This window comes from Rousettus aegyptiacus, unplaced genomic scaffold (genome assembly GCF_014176215.1).
Source record: "Rousettus aegyptiacus isolate mRouAeg1 unplaced genomic scaffold, mRouAeg1.p scaffold_m13_p_3, whole genome shotgun sequence".
Lineage (NCBI taxonomy): Eukaryota > Metazoa > Chordata > Mammalia > Chiroptera > Pteropodidae > Rousettus > Rousettus aegyptiacus.
The window spans coordinates 115,960,583-115,974,723 of NW_023416306.1; the positions used below are offsets into that span (position 1 = coordinate 115,960,583).

At 36.8% G+C, this 14,141-nt stretch overlaps 1 protein-coding gene across 3 annotated transcripts in view; it reads right to left on the bottom strand.

Moving 5' to 3' along the window:
• VPS39 (VPS39 subunit of HOPS complex) overlaps positions 1-14,141 on the bottom strand; it is a 36,900-nt gene that overhangs the window by 19,331 nt on the left and 3,428 nt on the right. Inside the window, exons 2-8 of one of the 3 annotated variants that reach the window (XM_016144900.2) lie at positions 10,474-10,539; positions 5,597-5,629; positions 5,019-5,083; positions 4,662-4,704; positions 3,365-3,459; positions 2,335-2,433; positions 1,661-1,720 (exon numbers count right to left, since the gene is read on the bottom strand). In XM_016144900.2, the coding sequence (XP_016000386.1) occupies positions 1,661-1,720; positions 2,335-2,433; positions 3,365-3,459; positions 4,662-4,704; positions 5,019-5,083; positions 5,597-5,629; positions 10,474-10,539 (461 nt within the window). Of the gene's footprint in view, positions 1-1,627; positions 1,721-2,334; positions 2,434-3,364; positions 3,460-4,661; positions 4,705-5,018; positions 5,084-5,596; positions 5,630-10,473; positions 10,540-14,141 lie in introns of all 3 variants that reach the window. The other 2 variants (XM_016144898.2, XM_016144899.2) reach the window with 2 other exon arrangements.

The window sequence follows — 14,141 nt, forward strand, 5'->3', positions numbered from 1 at the left end:
TTATAGCAGCTTTATCATGATGGCTAAAAATTTGTCTTTCAACTGATGAATGAACGAGCAAACTGTAGTACACTCATACCATGGAATACTAGTTGGGCATAAAAAAAGAATATATTGACACACACAACAACATGGATAGATGTCAAATGCATTAAGCTAAGTGAAAGAAGACAAACTCAAAAGGCTGCATACTATATAATTGCATTTATATGACATTTGGGCAAAAGTGAAACTATGAGAAAAAAGAACAGATTCGTTACTAGAGTTTGGGATATAGGAGAAGGTATTGACTTCAAAGGGGCAGCATGAAAGAATTTTTTGGGGTGATGGAACTGTTCTGAATCTTGATTGTGGTGGTGGTTACAGACCTCTAGGCATCTGTCAAAATTCAGAACTGTAGATCAAAAAAAAAATGAATTTGACTGTTTATAAATAAATAACTTTTGAATATCCTGGTCCTAGAACAAGATATCCCACCCTCAAAAGACTCTACCTTCAAGAAGGCAATTTAAGGTTGTCAGAGGAATGAGACCCTTACTGCAACTTTGGCTCAGTCACCACCCCTCACAGCCTTCTCTCAGCACCTATGTGCCTAGCTGCTTTTCAGTCAACTGCACGATAGTGACTCCTTTACCAGTTTATAACTCTGATGCTGATAAAATTAGGATATTCCACTAATATAAATATACAACAAATATATTAACTAGATAAATAATGAAGAGCTAACACAGTGGGAGATGAGGAGAAAGGTGCCTACAATTGCCAAATCTGGATTATGAAGGGGTTTGAAGCTAAGAAATTTAGATTACCCTATAAAATGAATGGCATATCAACCTTTTTCTACATATCGTGTGCATACTGGAGAAAAAAACCCCATGTCCTGGGTATTTATTGCTTACGTCAAGAGAAAAAGCAGGTTATTATATATATATATATTATAACATATATAATACACATTATTTTTATATATGTGTATGCATCTCTGTTTGTGTATATCTCATAATATTTCTGTAAATAGGGTGGAATCCCATATACCAAAAAGTTAACAGTGATTATTTCTGAGTTGGGGGATTATGGATGATTTGCACCTTTTATTTTCTTTATATTTTCTTATTTTCTACAATAAACACATGTGGTTTTTGAAGTTTAAAAAAAAGTGAAAATATTTTTTTAAAAAAAAAAAACATTGGGAGGCAGAAACCTCAAAGTCTTAAAAATACTTAATACTAAAATTAGTTTATAATTCCTGAGCACTGAAGCCTGAAGACAGCAGTCCACGATAATGCTGCTGAACAGAAGCAAGCGGCCCTAACTGTCCATTCCAATAATTAGACACAGGATGTAGAGAATTCATCATGTAGAAAACTGAGAGTTGACTTTGCCTGGCTTAAGATACACAGATATCTTATTTGTGGAAAATGCTAAGAGCTCAACCAAACATACAAACACAAACCCTGTTTACAGAAATACCATTAGATACACACACACAAACCCCGTGACACCAAGAACTCGACTTAAGGCATTTTCTTGACCTGTAGTTCAGAAGCACATAATCACCTCCCCCAGGTAACCACATAATCATCTTCTCCAAGGCAAACTGATGATATTTGCAAAAAATAAGTTTTACCCTTATTAGGTAGTAGTCTCTCTTGAAACCTACACAGATAGAATTTTCACACCATGCCATGGATTTGGGAACGTCTGGTACATTAAAGTCCCCCTGAAGAAAGAGAGCAAGAGTTCAACTTAAAAGAAAAAAAAAATCATGACCTTCCTGTTATTCTGCTCCCATTCTGCAAAATCACCCTCATCCTTACCTGAATTCAATTCTATAAGCACAAAACTAGAAAGCTGCCTATAATAAAAAAAAACAGCAGGTCCACAAATAATGTCATTTCGTTTAACACAGTTTTATTAATAATACTCATGAGATACCATAGGAATTTAACTCTTGTTTATATCAATTAGCCTATAGTAAAAGTGGTTTCATTGTATGTCATTTCAACTAAAGTCACAGAACCTATCAACATTAAGTAAGGACTTACTGTGTAACTCACACACGTACTGGACAAGGTGCATTTGCAAAAGGCAAAAACCCACTTTGAAATAAACCAATTTGTATAGATGTTGTAGAACTGTATTACCCCTGCCTCTGAAGACTATGAGACTAATCAGTGGGCATGAAGCACTCATGTGCTTATAACAGAGCACTGATCTGTAGAGAATTCTAAGACTGGGGTCCTGACCTTCACTACAACTAAACTAGAAGTCTTTCAAGCTGTGGGTCAACTAGAGCAGTACCTCCCACCTAACCTATGGACCGGTGGACTTTACCTGCAATTCATGAAATTCCCTGTCCTTCCAGAAATAGAGCTGCAGCTTCTTTTTCACAGCCACACACATCCGCAACACCTCCTCACCAGTCTCTGTGTGCTGGAAAGACACACCCAGAGCAAATGAGGCTATGTACACAATGACTTCGTAACTGAATGACATCTATTTTAGAGATATTCCACCTTGAAATGGCTACTAATCTGAGAATCCCTTGTAATAAGAAGTTACGCTGCCAGACAAGATGAGCTGGAGAAAACTGTACCCAGAAACAATAGACAGAGGAGCACTTCTTCCCCATGGGCTTCTGGCCAAAGGCGCCTGCACTAGCAAATCTCGTGGACGTTCATAATTCAGAGAAAAAAATCCTGGGGCAGGACTTAACCTACATGACCACTTCTTCCTTTTTTTCTTAAATGTTTCTCACTCATGGCTGTCAATATGCTGGGTCGGGGATCAGCATTTATCAGTGGCCACTTTCAACCCTTTAAAGGAGTCAGGGAAAAGAATAAGTCTATAGACAAAACAACGCAGTATCAATGCAGACCATAAATGCTAAAAAGCAATAAAAGTTGGGAGGAAGGTAGATTTTGAAGAATGTAAGGGTGATGAATTGGCAAAAATAAGGAGAAATGTCTTTATTAAATAAGAAAAACTCTTTAAAGACCACAATGATGATTAGAACAAAAGTCAATTTAATGTCTTATAGTTATGTTCATGGTACTATTACAAGTTTGATATCCCACTAACAGTTTGTCAATAATAAGTGTTTTTATCTTTAGTCACTTGCCTCCTGCCACATAGAAGTCTGGTGCTCCAATTAGCACACATACAGGGAATGCAAATCTTTCAACCTCAGACCATAGAGTAAGGGGGAAAGTTCTCTAATAACAATCCAAAATCAGACATTCTCTTTGGAGTCTCTGCTGGGTTTGGATATCAATGTTATTCTTCCCATCTAATGGTAGGAATGATGTAGGAAACCCTGTATTTTCCAAAGCACAAAGTCAAAGTTCATCTTCACTACACTTACCTGAAGGTCACATGTGAATAGTGATGCTCCCTTTGCCTTTGACACCGTAGTGATTTGTTGAAATGTCAATAAGTCATGGACATAAATATTATTTTCTGTTTAGAAGAATGTAAAATGATAAATTATTACAATTCTCTAGTATAGCCACCTTCAAGACAAAAATAGTAACAATAACAAACAGAAGAACCAAATGGCAAATGCTGGTTGAAGATGTACCTTTAGTTTCACGAACAACAGTTTATTCTGGCCTACTACTGGAATAATATTACAAAACATTTAAGAAGTCACTCAATCTTCTGAACTTGGCTATTTTGTTCCTTAGATTTGGGCCGGCATGAATAAAAGAGCTCTTTCACTTCCAAAGTACTCTTATATGCTATCTTTCTCAAGTCTGGAAATTTGTGATGCAATATTTATATGAGAAATGGCTTTCAAAGCTACTTACGTTAGGAGGCTCCAATAAGAGAAAGAAAATCCCCTGTGGATTTTGTACAAAGCCATGACAAGGATTTTTTTTCTAGCAAAGCAAGCAAAATAATTTCATTTGGGCCTCCTATTTAACTTGAGTCACTAAGATTTAGTTACCATAAATGTTCTCTCGACTTAGAAACGAAGTTTAAAATGATTCTACCATCTGGGCCCTACATAGTACAGTGTGAGGCAAGTTTCTAGTCCTCAGCTTGTCAAGCCGGCCTCACTGGCTGGCTTCTATGACACTGTGGCTTTTCACACAAAGTATCGAACAGTCTGGCCCTGATCTGTCTCTCATCTTCCTCTCACCACTTTCTATCACATATCCTAAGTCTGGCGAGATCTCAGGACCTTTGCTTAAGCTGTTCCCTCTGCCTATTATGCTCTGCCTACAACTCTATTGCTGTCAAAATCCTAATCATGCACTAGAAAATGTCCTTCCTACAACACTTTTTATAAATTTCCATTGTATCTTATCACATTGAGTCACGATTACTTCCTGTCATTTCAGTTTTCACAATTATAACATAAATTTCAAAGATAGAGACCATGTCTCTATCAACCTGATATCCCCAATGCCCACAGAAAAGCTCAATAAATACTTGTTCCATTACTGAATGAATGAAGTGACACTCCTTGGAGAACCAGAGCTCAATTTTCTGAGGGTTGCTGTGGCCTTTACTACCTGTATCTTGCTATGTCTGATTTGGAACATGTCAGTTCCACTGTTAAGTAATGACTATCAAATTAACCATGAAAGCGTGCATATTAAGTCATAGTTTTTGTTTTTTAACACATGAAATATAAACGTAACCCCTTTTCTTACCTAACAAGCTGACCAAAATCTTAAACTGGGAAACCACATGGATCTGGAAAACAGCAAATTATTAGAGTCAATTAAACATTTCTGACAAAGTTTAGCAAATATTCATTTAACTACAGTACTGAAAGGAACCAAAGAACCTATACCAATGACAAGGATCTGATTTCTATTTATGTGCAATCATAATTTCTGCTTGTGAAGGAGGATCTCAGGCACATGATGGTATGACAGAGATCCCTGCAAAAATGAGAGGACACAGAGTAGAGGACTCAAAGAGTTAATAAATGTTACTGAAGTTCTAGCTTTGACAGGGTCTCATAGAAGTCAAATATTCTTGTGGCCACCGCCATCACTGTTTACCTGCTGAATCTTTTTGGAGAAGTTCTTATTGGATTTCTCTAATGTCACTTCAAATCTGTTGCAGCCTGTGGAAAAGAAATCAACATTCACAGTTCCAAACACATGGATACATATAAAAATAACTACAACAAAAAAAATGCTGCTCCATACTGCTCTTCTATGTGAATTTTTAAAAATTCCTAAAAGAATATAAGTTGGATATCTAAAATATCCAGTTGTCTTACTGCAGATAGTTAAGTTGCTTTCAACTTCAATTTTAGAACAGAGGGTTTCATGCACTTCCACTCGGCATTAGCAGAAAAGGATCACACCACAGAAGTTTATGGAAGCTGCAAGGTACTTGTGAGTCTGAAGAGCCTACAAAATAGTACCTTGGTAAAATGTTTCACAAAAAAAGATATCAATTTGACAAGAGTCAAATATAAGAGCCCAAGCAATGAAGAGAAACCCAGCCCAAAGCATCCTTAGATCTCAAGCCAACTAAATCCCAGCAGCTACCCTAAGTCCCACATCATGGGACAAAGCAAACACTCAACACCATACCCAGAGCTAAAGCAATTTAATGCATCTAAACTTACTGCCACTTTCAGGTGATGCTACATCTGCTGGCACTGTTGCAAAAAAGGGGGAAAAGTTATAAAGCATAAAAACATGTGAAGCCAGCCTTCCTGAAATGACAAAAAATTCAGCCTCAGAAGTCACCAAAGAGTCAAAAAGAGAATAATTATTAACAGCAGCTATCATTAACTAAACAATAAAACTAGGTGCCAGGTTCTGGGTTTCAAAATTTATATATGTTTTCTGTAACCTCACAACTACCCCCAAGAAGAAGGTATTATTATTCCAATTTCATGTCTGAGGGACCTGATAGGTCAAGCAATTAGGTAGCAGCTAGTGAGAGAAAGCAAATTTGGGGCTAACTGGAAAGCCTGTACACTGAGCCCACATCTTGCTACCTGCCTCCCAGCTCGTGAAGAGACTATTTACATTGCTGGCCCCTGCCTGCCCGGAAGTCAGTGGAGATTCTTTAAGGCAGCCACAAGGGCCCATGCCACCAAGGCTGGACTTACTTTCTCCACGTGCCCCTCAGCAGAAGGGATAAAGAAAGGGTCCTGAAGTTTTGGGACATTCAGAGATATGCCCTGTATCCTGCCATTATATTTCACAAGAAAAAAATAATTCAGCCATTTCATGCTTGATAAAGAGTTCTAAATTTGAAAAGAGCTTTATTATTAATTCTAACAATTCTCTTTCCAAGCAAAATGATCTAGGGCAGAGATTCTCAAAGTTTCTGGTCTCAGGACCTCTTCATAATCTTAAAAGAGAACCCTGAAACTTTGACATGAGTTATATCTATCAATGTTTGCCATATTAGAAATTAAAACTAAGAAAATTAAAAAATATGTATTTATTAACTCATTTAAAAATAATAGTAATAGACCCGTTACATAAATAAATAACATTTTGATGAAAAATAACTATTTTTTGAAATTTTAAAAATGCACTGTTTTACATTTTTGCAACTCTTTTTAATGTCTGGATTAATAAAAGGCAGCCAGACTCTCAGTTCTGCTTCTACCTTTAATCTGTTTTGATACATTGTTTTTTGTTGACACATATGACAAAAATCTGTCTTCATGTAGGCATGCAGTTGGACAAGGAAGGAATATTTTAACAGTTCTTCAGATAATTGCGGATCATCTTCTTTGCTACTATACCAAAACTTGACAAACAGAGTTCCTTGCAATGTGGAATCTGAAACCTAATAATAAACTTTTCTGTTAAAGTACATTGTTCTTCCTTACACTATGACTGGATCTTTTACTCATGCATGATTTAGAAAGTTCACACACTGGAAAATGTTGGTTCCCTGAGTGATGCAGATTTTCCAAATGTTCGTACATTTCATTAAAGGATATTAAAATATATATATATATATATATATATATATATACATACATACATACACATACATACATTCCAATTGTCATCCCCTCAATCTCATCAGAAAAATCTTTAAGTATTGAGAAGCTATCAAACTCTTGAGGGTGGGTACAAGTTTTCCACAACTCTAATTTTCTCTTGAAAGCTCTAACTTTATCATTAGCAACAAATACTGCCAGTTGTTTTCTTTGATTGTTTTAATCCAGACAGACTCTCTTTGCTCATTTTTGAGAAAATAACTATCAAATACTGAAATGATCTGAAAAAACATAGTCTATCTGTTAGTCATTCTTCCAAGCAAAAATGATACACCATGAAAAAAGTGGCCAGTTCAGCTTGTAACCCAAACACTGACAAAAGTACCTTTCCAAACAGAGACAGCCACCGTGCTTCATGCCTTGGCACTCAGCAGAGTGCTTTATATGTACTTCCCATTATGGCATTGAGATTATTAAAAAGATGTATTCTCAAAGGTCAGAAGATAATAAATTTTACTGCCTCATAATCAACATTCTTAATTGAAAGAGGCTTTAACAAAACAAAAACTAAAGCCACTGTGAGTACATGCTGGAGAACGGCACAACTACTAGTGCAGTCTGGTACCAACAAGTTTGCTGACTACTGTCTTGAACTTATGCTAAGAGGCCAGCAGTTTTACCTACCATTACTTTTAAACCATCAGTGCAAATGTCAATAAATGTCAATGAAAAAAAGAAAAAAGTTTTAGCGTTACTGTGAACTTAGTTTTGACCTTGCGGATCTTCTACAAGGATCTTGGGGACTCCCGAGGGTCTACAGACCACACTTTGAGAACCACTGCTCTGGAGTGACAGCACTACTGAAATAAACCTAGAGTTGTTAAGACCTTAGATGTGAACTAATTTAAACTCTATGTTTAAGATATGAGTAGAATGAGGCCTAGAGACATTTTTGAGCTCAAAGGAGATGTCTTAGGACCCAGGTTCTCTTAATCCCGGCCTTTCCAATACATCTCATTACCCTCTCCCTTTTCTCAGACAGTCTAGCTGCAGGCCTATCTAAGTTTAGAAACCAAGTTAGTTCTATGGCAGATTCATGGAAGCCCAGGTCTATTTCTGGCCCATAAACAGGCCTGAGCTGGGCCAGAACTAACCTGTTCTCTAACGGTATAGGAGGAAGTAAAGTCTTTAATCAGATCTGATTTCCCAATTGTCTAAAGTAGATTAATACTGCTATTGAAGTTACTTATGGGGAATTGAGGCCCAGGAAGATTAACTTGTCAAAGGTCACATGGTAAATTGATCAAAGGGCAAGGAATAGTCGCCACCGGGGTTCCAAGTCAGGTTGACACTAATATTAACAGTTGGAGTCTAAACTATGTTGAATTGTCTATTTTTATAGTCTAGTTTTCAATTCCTCACCTCTTACACAGAAATAGTATATTAAACAAGTCACTTTATTGTTGTATTTAGTATTTGATGTCACAAAGAACTGATTATCTTTTCAGGGAAACAAATATTAGGCTCTCTTATCTTCCCACCCTGCACAATATCTGTATCCACAGTAGGTAGTCAAAACACAGAGGTTGAATGCTGAATCGAAACCAAGGCAAGATTAATGTCTAAATTACTGACTATGTAGGTGACAAGTTATTTTGGCTCCGACAACTACAAATTTAAAGCAAGGGCCAGCAAAGTACTGCCCACAGGTTAAATCCTGGCCTCCTTATGTTTCTGTAAATAAAGTTTTATTGGAACATAGGCACAACCATTTATTTACATATTGTCTATGGCTGCCTTTTTGCTACAGTAGCAGAGTTGAGTAGTTACCACAGAGATGTTAAAGACCTGCAAAGCCTAAAATATTTATTATTTGATCCTTTTAGGAACAAGGTTGTTGACTCCTGATTTAAAGGTAAGTCGAAATACTTAGAAATGAAATAAACTCTGTTTTGACCGTCTGTTTTCTCTGCTTACCCCACCATGGTACCTGACCAGGTGGCTTCCTCTTTCCCTATTGCACCAGTGAATGGTAGGAGAATATGCCACCCCAGAATTGGCTACTTTGGCATAAGAATTATCTTGAGCTGAAGACAACTGAGAAGAAGCAGATACAAGAAAAGCTCTCTCTGCTCTCCCCCTATTTGCCTAAAAGCAGGACATAAATTTACAAAGTTGCCTCTTCCCCTCTCTATCAGGAAGGACAGGATTTAATCACCAGAGACAACTCAAGACCTTTATCAGCCCAGAGATAGCATCAGAGGAACCTATATAACAAATTTATCTCCAATTAGTTCCCCTATATATTTGCTTTCCCGCAATTTGTCACTCTAGAAATTCAAAGTCCTTTTCCTTTGTTTCGTCACTTACCTAAAAATGTATTTTTCTGTTAAGATGTAAGCCCAAGTTCCAACCACCCTTTGAGTTATTCACCACTGAGTGCTCTTGTGTGTATGTAGGATGCACGAGTTAATAAACCTGTTTGTTTTTCTCTTCTTAATATGTCTTTTGTCAGCCTAATTCACAGGTCCCCAGCCAATGAACCTAAAGTGAATAGAGGGAAAAATAATATTTTTCCTGCCCTATAGTTATTTCGATATTCTTCTCCAGTTACCTTTGCTCCAGGTTCTAAAGAGAAGGCTCTATCTCTTCTCTTCTTTAAGTTGTTCACTAAAGAAAGTTATTTATTAGGTTGAAAGCTATGAAATTTTGTTTTTTTCTAATGTGGTCAAATAATGACAATTTCATATGACTCAACCTACTCAGGCATTAATAGCAGATTATTTCTATAGACTCTAGGGCATAATATCCAAACATACCAATTTTCCATAAAGACGGTACAGAAATAAAATTAGGAAAAGGTAGTAAAGTACTTTTTTCCACAATAGAGAATATATTAACAGAATAAATTTCACATACTTTTCGTTATTATTCTACATTTTTAGTGACAAAGTCACATTTGATTAGAGCTTTAATTTTTAAAGTTCTTTCAAGCATTTTATTGCATCCGACCTCAACAAATTTGTGAGAAAAAGAGTTAATGGAAGATAAAAATGACATTGGAAAGGACCTACTCACAGTCAAGTGGCCAAAGAGAAGTAAAGCTGGACTCAAGCCCAGGTCTTCGTTCGCCTAGTCTACCCCTCATAAGTTAATAAGGTCTTTTAAGTCAATGGTTCCTATTTTTTTTTCCCAGTGCCATATCATTTACAGAAAAATCTTAATTCTCACCAGAACTATTTCTAATTTTTGGCAGTGAGTTTCCACAAAATGAGGAGGGAAGAAACATCCAGTTCCACCTCCCCCTCCACCTCCCAGATGGGAGCAGAGAAATATAGTTTGGAAAAAAAAGCCTGGAGATTCTTTCATGCGTCTTCCAACTGCACTACTCCCAACCGCAATCATTCTTTGAATGGTCCAGGAATCAGTGATTTCATAGTTGTATACTGGCCAACTATCAAAACTTTTTTTTTTTTTTTTCTTGCGTGGGTTATAAGCCATGTCTTTCTCAGTTTTGGAAAGTTGCCACTTACCAACATCCTTCCGAATCCTATAGAGAAGAAGATGTCCTTGTTTGGTTCCAACAAGAAGCCATTCCTCTGGAAAAGAAAAGAGCTATGAAAAACGACAGCCAGCTTTAAAAGACCCTGTATCTTCACCTGGGGTTGTAATCAGAATCAAAGGGTCAAGAAAATGAGTTGCTTTTGATAGCAGGTTTTTCACAAAGCTAAAGAATGTTTATAGCCATGAAACATTTGAGAATTAAATGTATTTCTTCAATAATTACTAGCCTAAACATTTTGGAGAATAAAAAATGTCCCTGGCTTCACCGTTCCAAAATGAAACTGACCAAAATATGATGGTAGTTTTTAAAATCATAAAAGATAGTATAAATATGAAACTAGGTACCTAATCTCACAAATAACTAAAAGGCATCCTTTGAAGGCTTAATGATTTTACTTGAGAGAAAATAAGAAGTGCCATAGTATGTTAAACTTAAAGGATTCATGATCTCAAAAGATGGTCTAGCAGATAATAACAAGTGCTGATGAAGATGTAAAGAAATTAAAACCCTCAAACACTGTTGACAGGATGCTGTCAACTTTATAAAACAGTCTGGCAGTCCCTCAAAAGGTTAAATATAGAATTACCGTATGACCTAACAATTCCACCCCTGGAAATATATAGGAGAATGAAAACATATGTCCATACATAAACTTATATACAAATGTTCATAGTAGCATCATTTGTAACAGCAAAAAAGTGGAAACAACCCAAACATCCATCAACTGATGATGAGTGGATAAACAAAATGTGGCATATCCATACAAAGGGATATCAGCCAGCTATTAAAAGGAACGAAGTGCTGATATATGTAACAACAGGGATGAACTTGACATTATGCTAAATGAAAAAAGCCAGACAAAAAAGGCTACATACTGTATGATTCTATTTATATGAAATGTCCAGAACAAGCAAATCTATAGTGGTTGCCTAGGGCTGGTGGGCTTAGGAAGAAATGGGGAGTAAATACTAATGGGCTTCTTTTTAGGGTGATAAAATGTTCTAAAATTGACTGTGGCAATACTTGCACTACTCTGTGAATGTACTAAAAACCACTGACTTGTACACTTTAAATGGGTGAAATGTATGATATACAAATTACATTTCAATAAAGCTCTTATTTAAAAAAAAAAAAAGTGGTCTAGGCCCATGGTTCTTAAACTTTGGTTTGTATCAGAATTATCTGAGGGTTTCTTAAAGCAGATCGCAGGGCCCTATCTTCAGTTTCTGATTCAGTAGGTCTGGAAGTGGGCCTGGGAACTTGCATTTCTAACAGGTTCCCAGGGGATACAGATGCTGTTGGTTCAAGGACCACATTTTGGGAGACACTGGTCTACATTAAAAGTAAAGAGGTTTCAAAATGGTTTAAATAATTACCCTGACAGACTATATTAATTCATTAAGAGAAGTTAAGCACTTATGGATACTTCCTCAGCTTTTTGATGTTAGAACATAACGGTCAGTCATTCCTTCCATAAACTCCCTTGATCCTTTGTAAAATAAAATATTGTATAATAGTACAAACAGATAAACCCTACTGAGCATTTTCAGGAAATGCTCAGCACAAATCATATGTTACTTTACTAATCCTCACAACTATCCTTTGAAATAAGACCTTTTTATAAATCTCCATTTTATAGATGTGGAAGTTAAGGCCTTTGGGATAAGTAACTTGTCCAGAGTCACACATGTAGTAAGATATCTGTAGAAGGCTCAGGACCTAACCACACGCTGTGATGCACTTATTAAGGTATTCTACATCAAACAAATGGGTGCTGGACAGAGGTTGTCTGGAAGGCAGTAGTTATATTTATAAAAACAAGTCAGAAGCCACCTAAGGAACATTCTCCAAGTTGATGTCCTTTAGTCTTCTGGAAAAAGATAGTGATTCCATCTTCTTTTATTTTGTTTTTTAAAACAAAGACAGTACACAGAAAGTAAAACATTATATGCTATAATGATGTAAGTGGAAATCAGAAATAACACTAGCTCTAATAGAATGATGGAGATTTATGTTGGAGTAGACCATGGGGAAAAAAAGAATTCAATTCACAATGCTTGCTTTGTAAAAGATATTATTTAGAACTCTAGCTATAGATATCACTGTATTGAGCAATTGGCAATACTCAAATTGATTTTTTAGGGCACTCACTGATATTTCAGGTATAAATAAAATGAATTGAAAATATTTTTTAGATTCGCTTATAACATATATAAAAATCTATAACCAAAAAGCCAACATAGTGTTCACCATCTTCCCTATCCTTCCATCTCAACTGTGCCCCCCCAAACCCCTGCCAGTTCCTGTTTTTCTTTATCTCTTTTAACGGCTTCATCTTCCACCCAGGTCTGCAAGTTCTATCAACTTTACCTCTACAACATACCTCCCAACAAGCCCTCTCCAGGGCCCCATGATGTCCTCAACTGGTCTCACACTACATGTCTACCATCAGTTACCTTACAGATCTCCAATGCTGTCACACTGGGGCTTAAGTCCTCATGAAGCTGCACTACCAAAAGATGAAGTCAAACTCAGAAGCATGACATCTGAGAGGCCATTTTCCATTTTTACTGAAATGTTTACTTGCCAAAAGATGTCCTTTATCAAATATCTAATCTATTGGACATAAAATGGAATGGGGTAAGTTCACATTTATTTTTAAAATTTATTTTAAATTTATTTGACCCTTTTCATGCTTTCATTTGGAGGTGCTAAGGGAAAATGCATTTATATATGCAAAGGTTTTTTTTAACAACTTTCCTTTAAATAGTAAAAGCACCACACACAAACTCATTCCTAATACTCAAGCTTGTAAGGAAAAACAGTGCATCATCCAGGTAGAGGCTCAATGTGGTTACAGAATTCAGTGGGGGCTCACGTGGCCAGCAGAAGACCTAACCCATGCTGGGCCTCCACGTTTTATGACATGTCATCAGATAACACAGCCATGCATGCAAAACATAGAATGAGAAGCCTGCAGAGCAGGCACGGCATTGGGTAGACAGCCCCTTCTAAGACTCAACACTGCATATCAGAAAGTGAAACACACTACACGAAGAATTCACACACACATAAACAAATGAGAGCCAGCCCTAGAAAATTCCTGAAGGCCTATTCCTGAGTCACATGGCTGGACTCAATCCCTCCTGGGAAGAGAGTAAGGCTGGGTCCTCTTGTCATAATTGCCCTATTGAAAGTTCTGCCCAACAGTGCAACCCTGTCCAACCTCACATGATAAACAATTCCATTTCTGGCTCAATACTGGCCACTGCAGGAAATAAACTGGTGGTCACTTCCCTTCTTTGAGTCACAGGACCAAAAGTAGTGTTTCTCAAAGCGTAAGTCCCTGATTTAGCCACATCAGAATCACTGAGACTTATGTAAAATGCACTTTCCTGAGCCCTGCTCCCAGAGATTCTGAATAATTCTGCAGTGGTGCCCAGAAATCTGCATTCTTTAATTTAAATTTTTCATTATGTGAGACATTTATGTAGTTCCAAAGCTAAAACAGAGAAGTCTAGCTTCCATCCTTATCTACTCCACCCTTCTGCTATATGTAACCATTCTAGTAGTTTTTGATTTATTTTTCTATTGTTTCTCTGGATAATATAAACAAATATAATTGTGCATATGCAT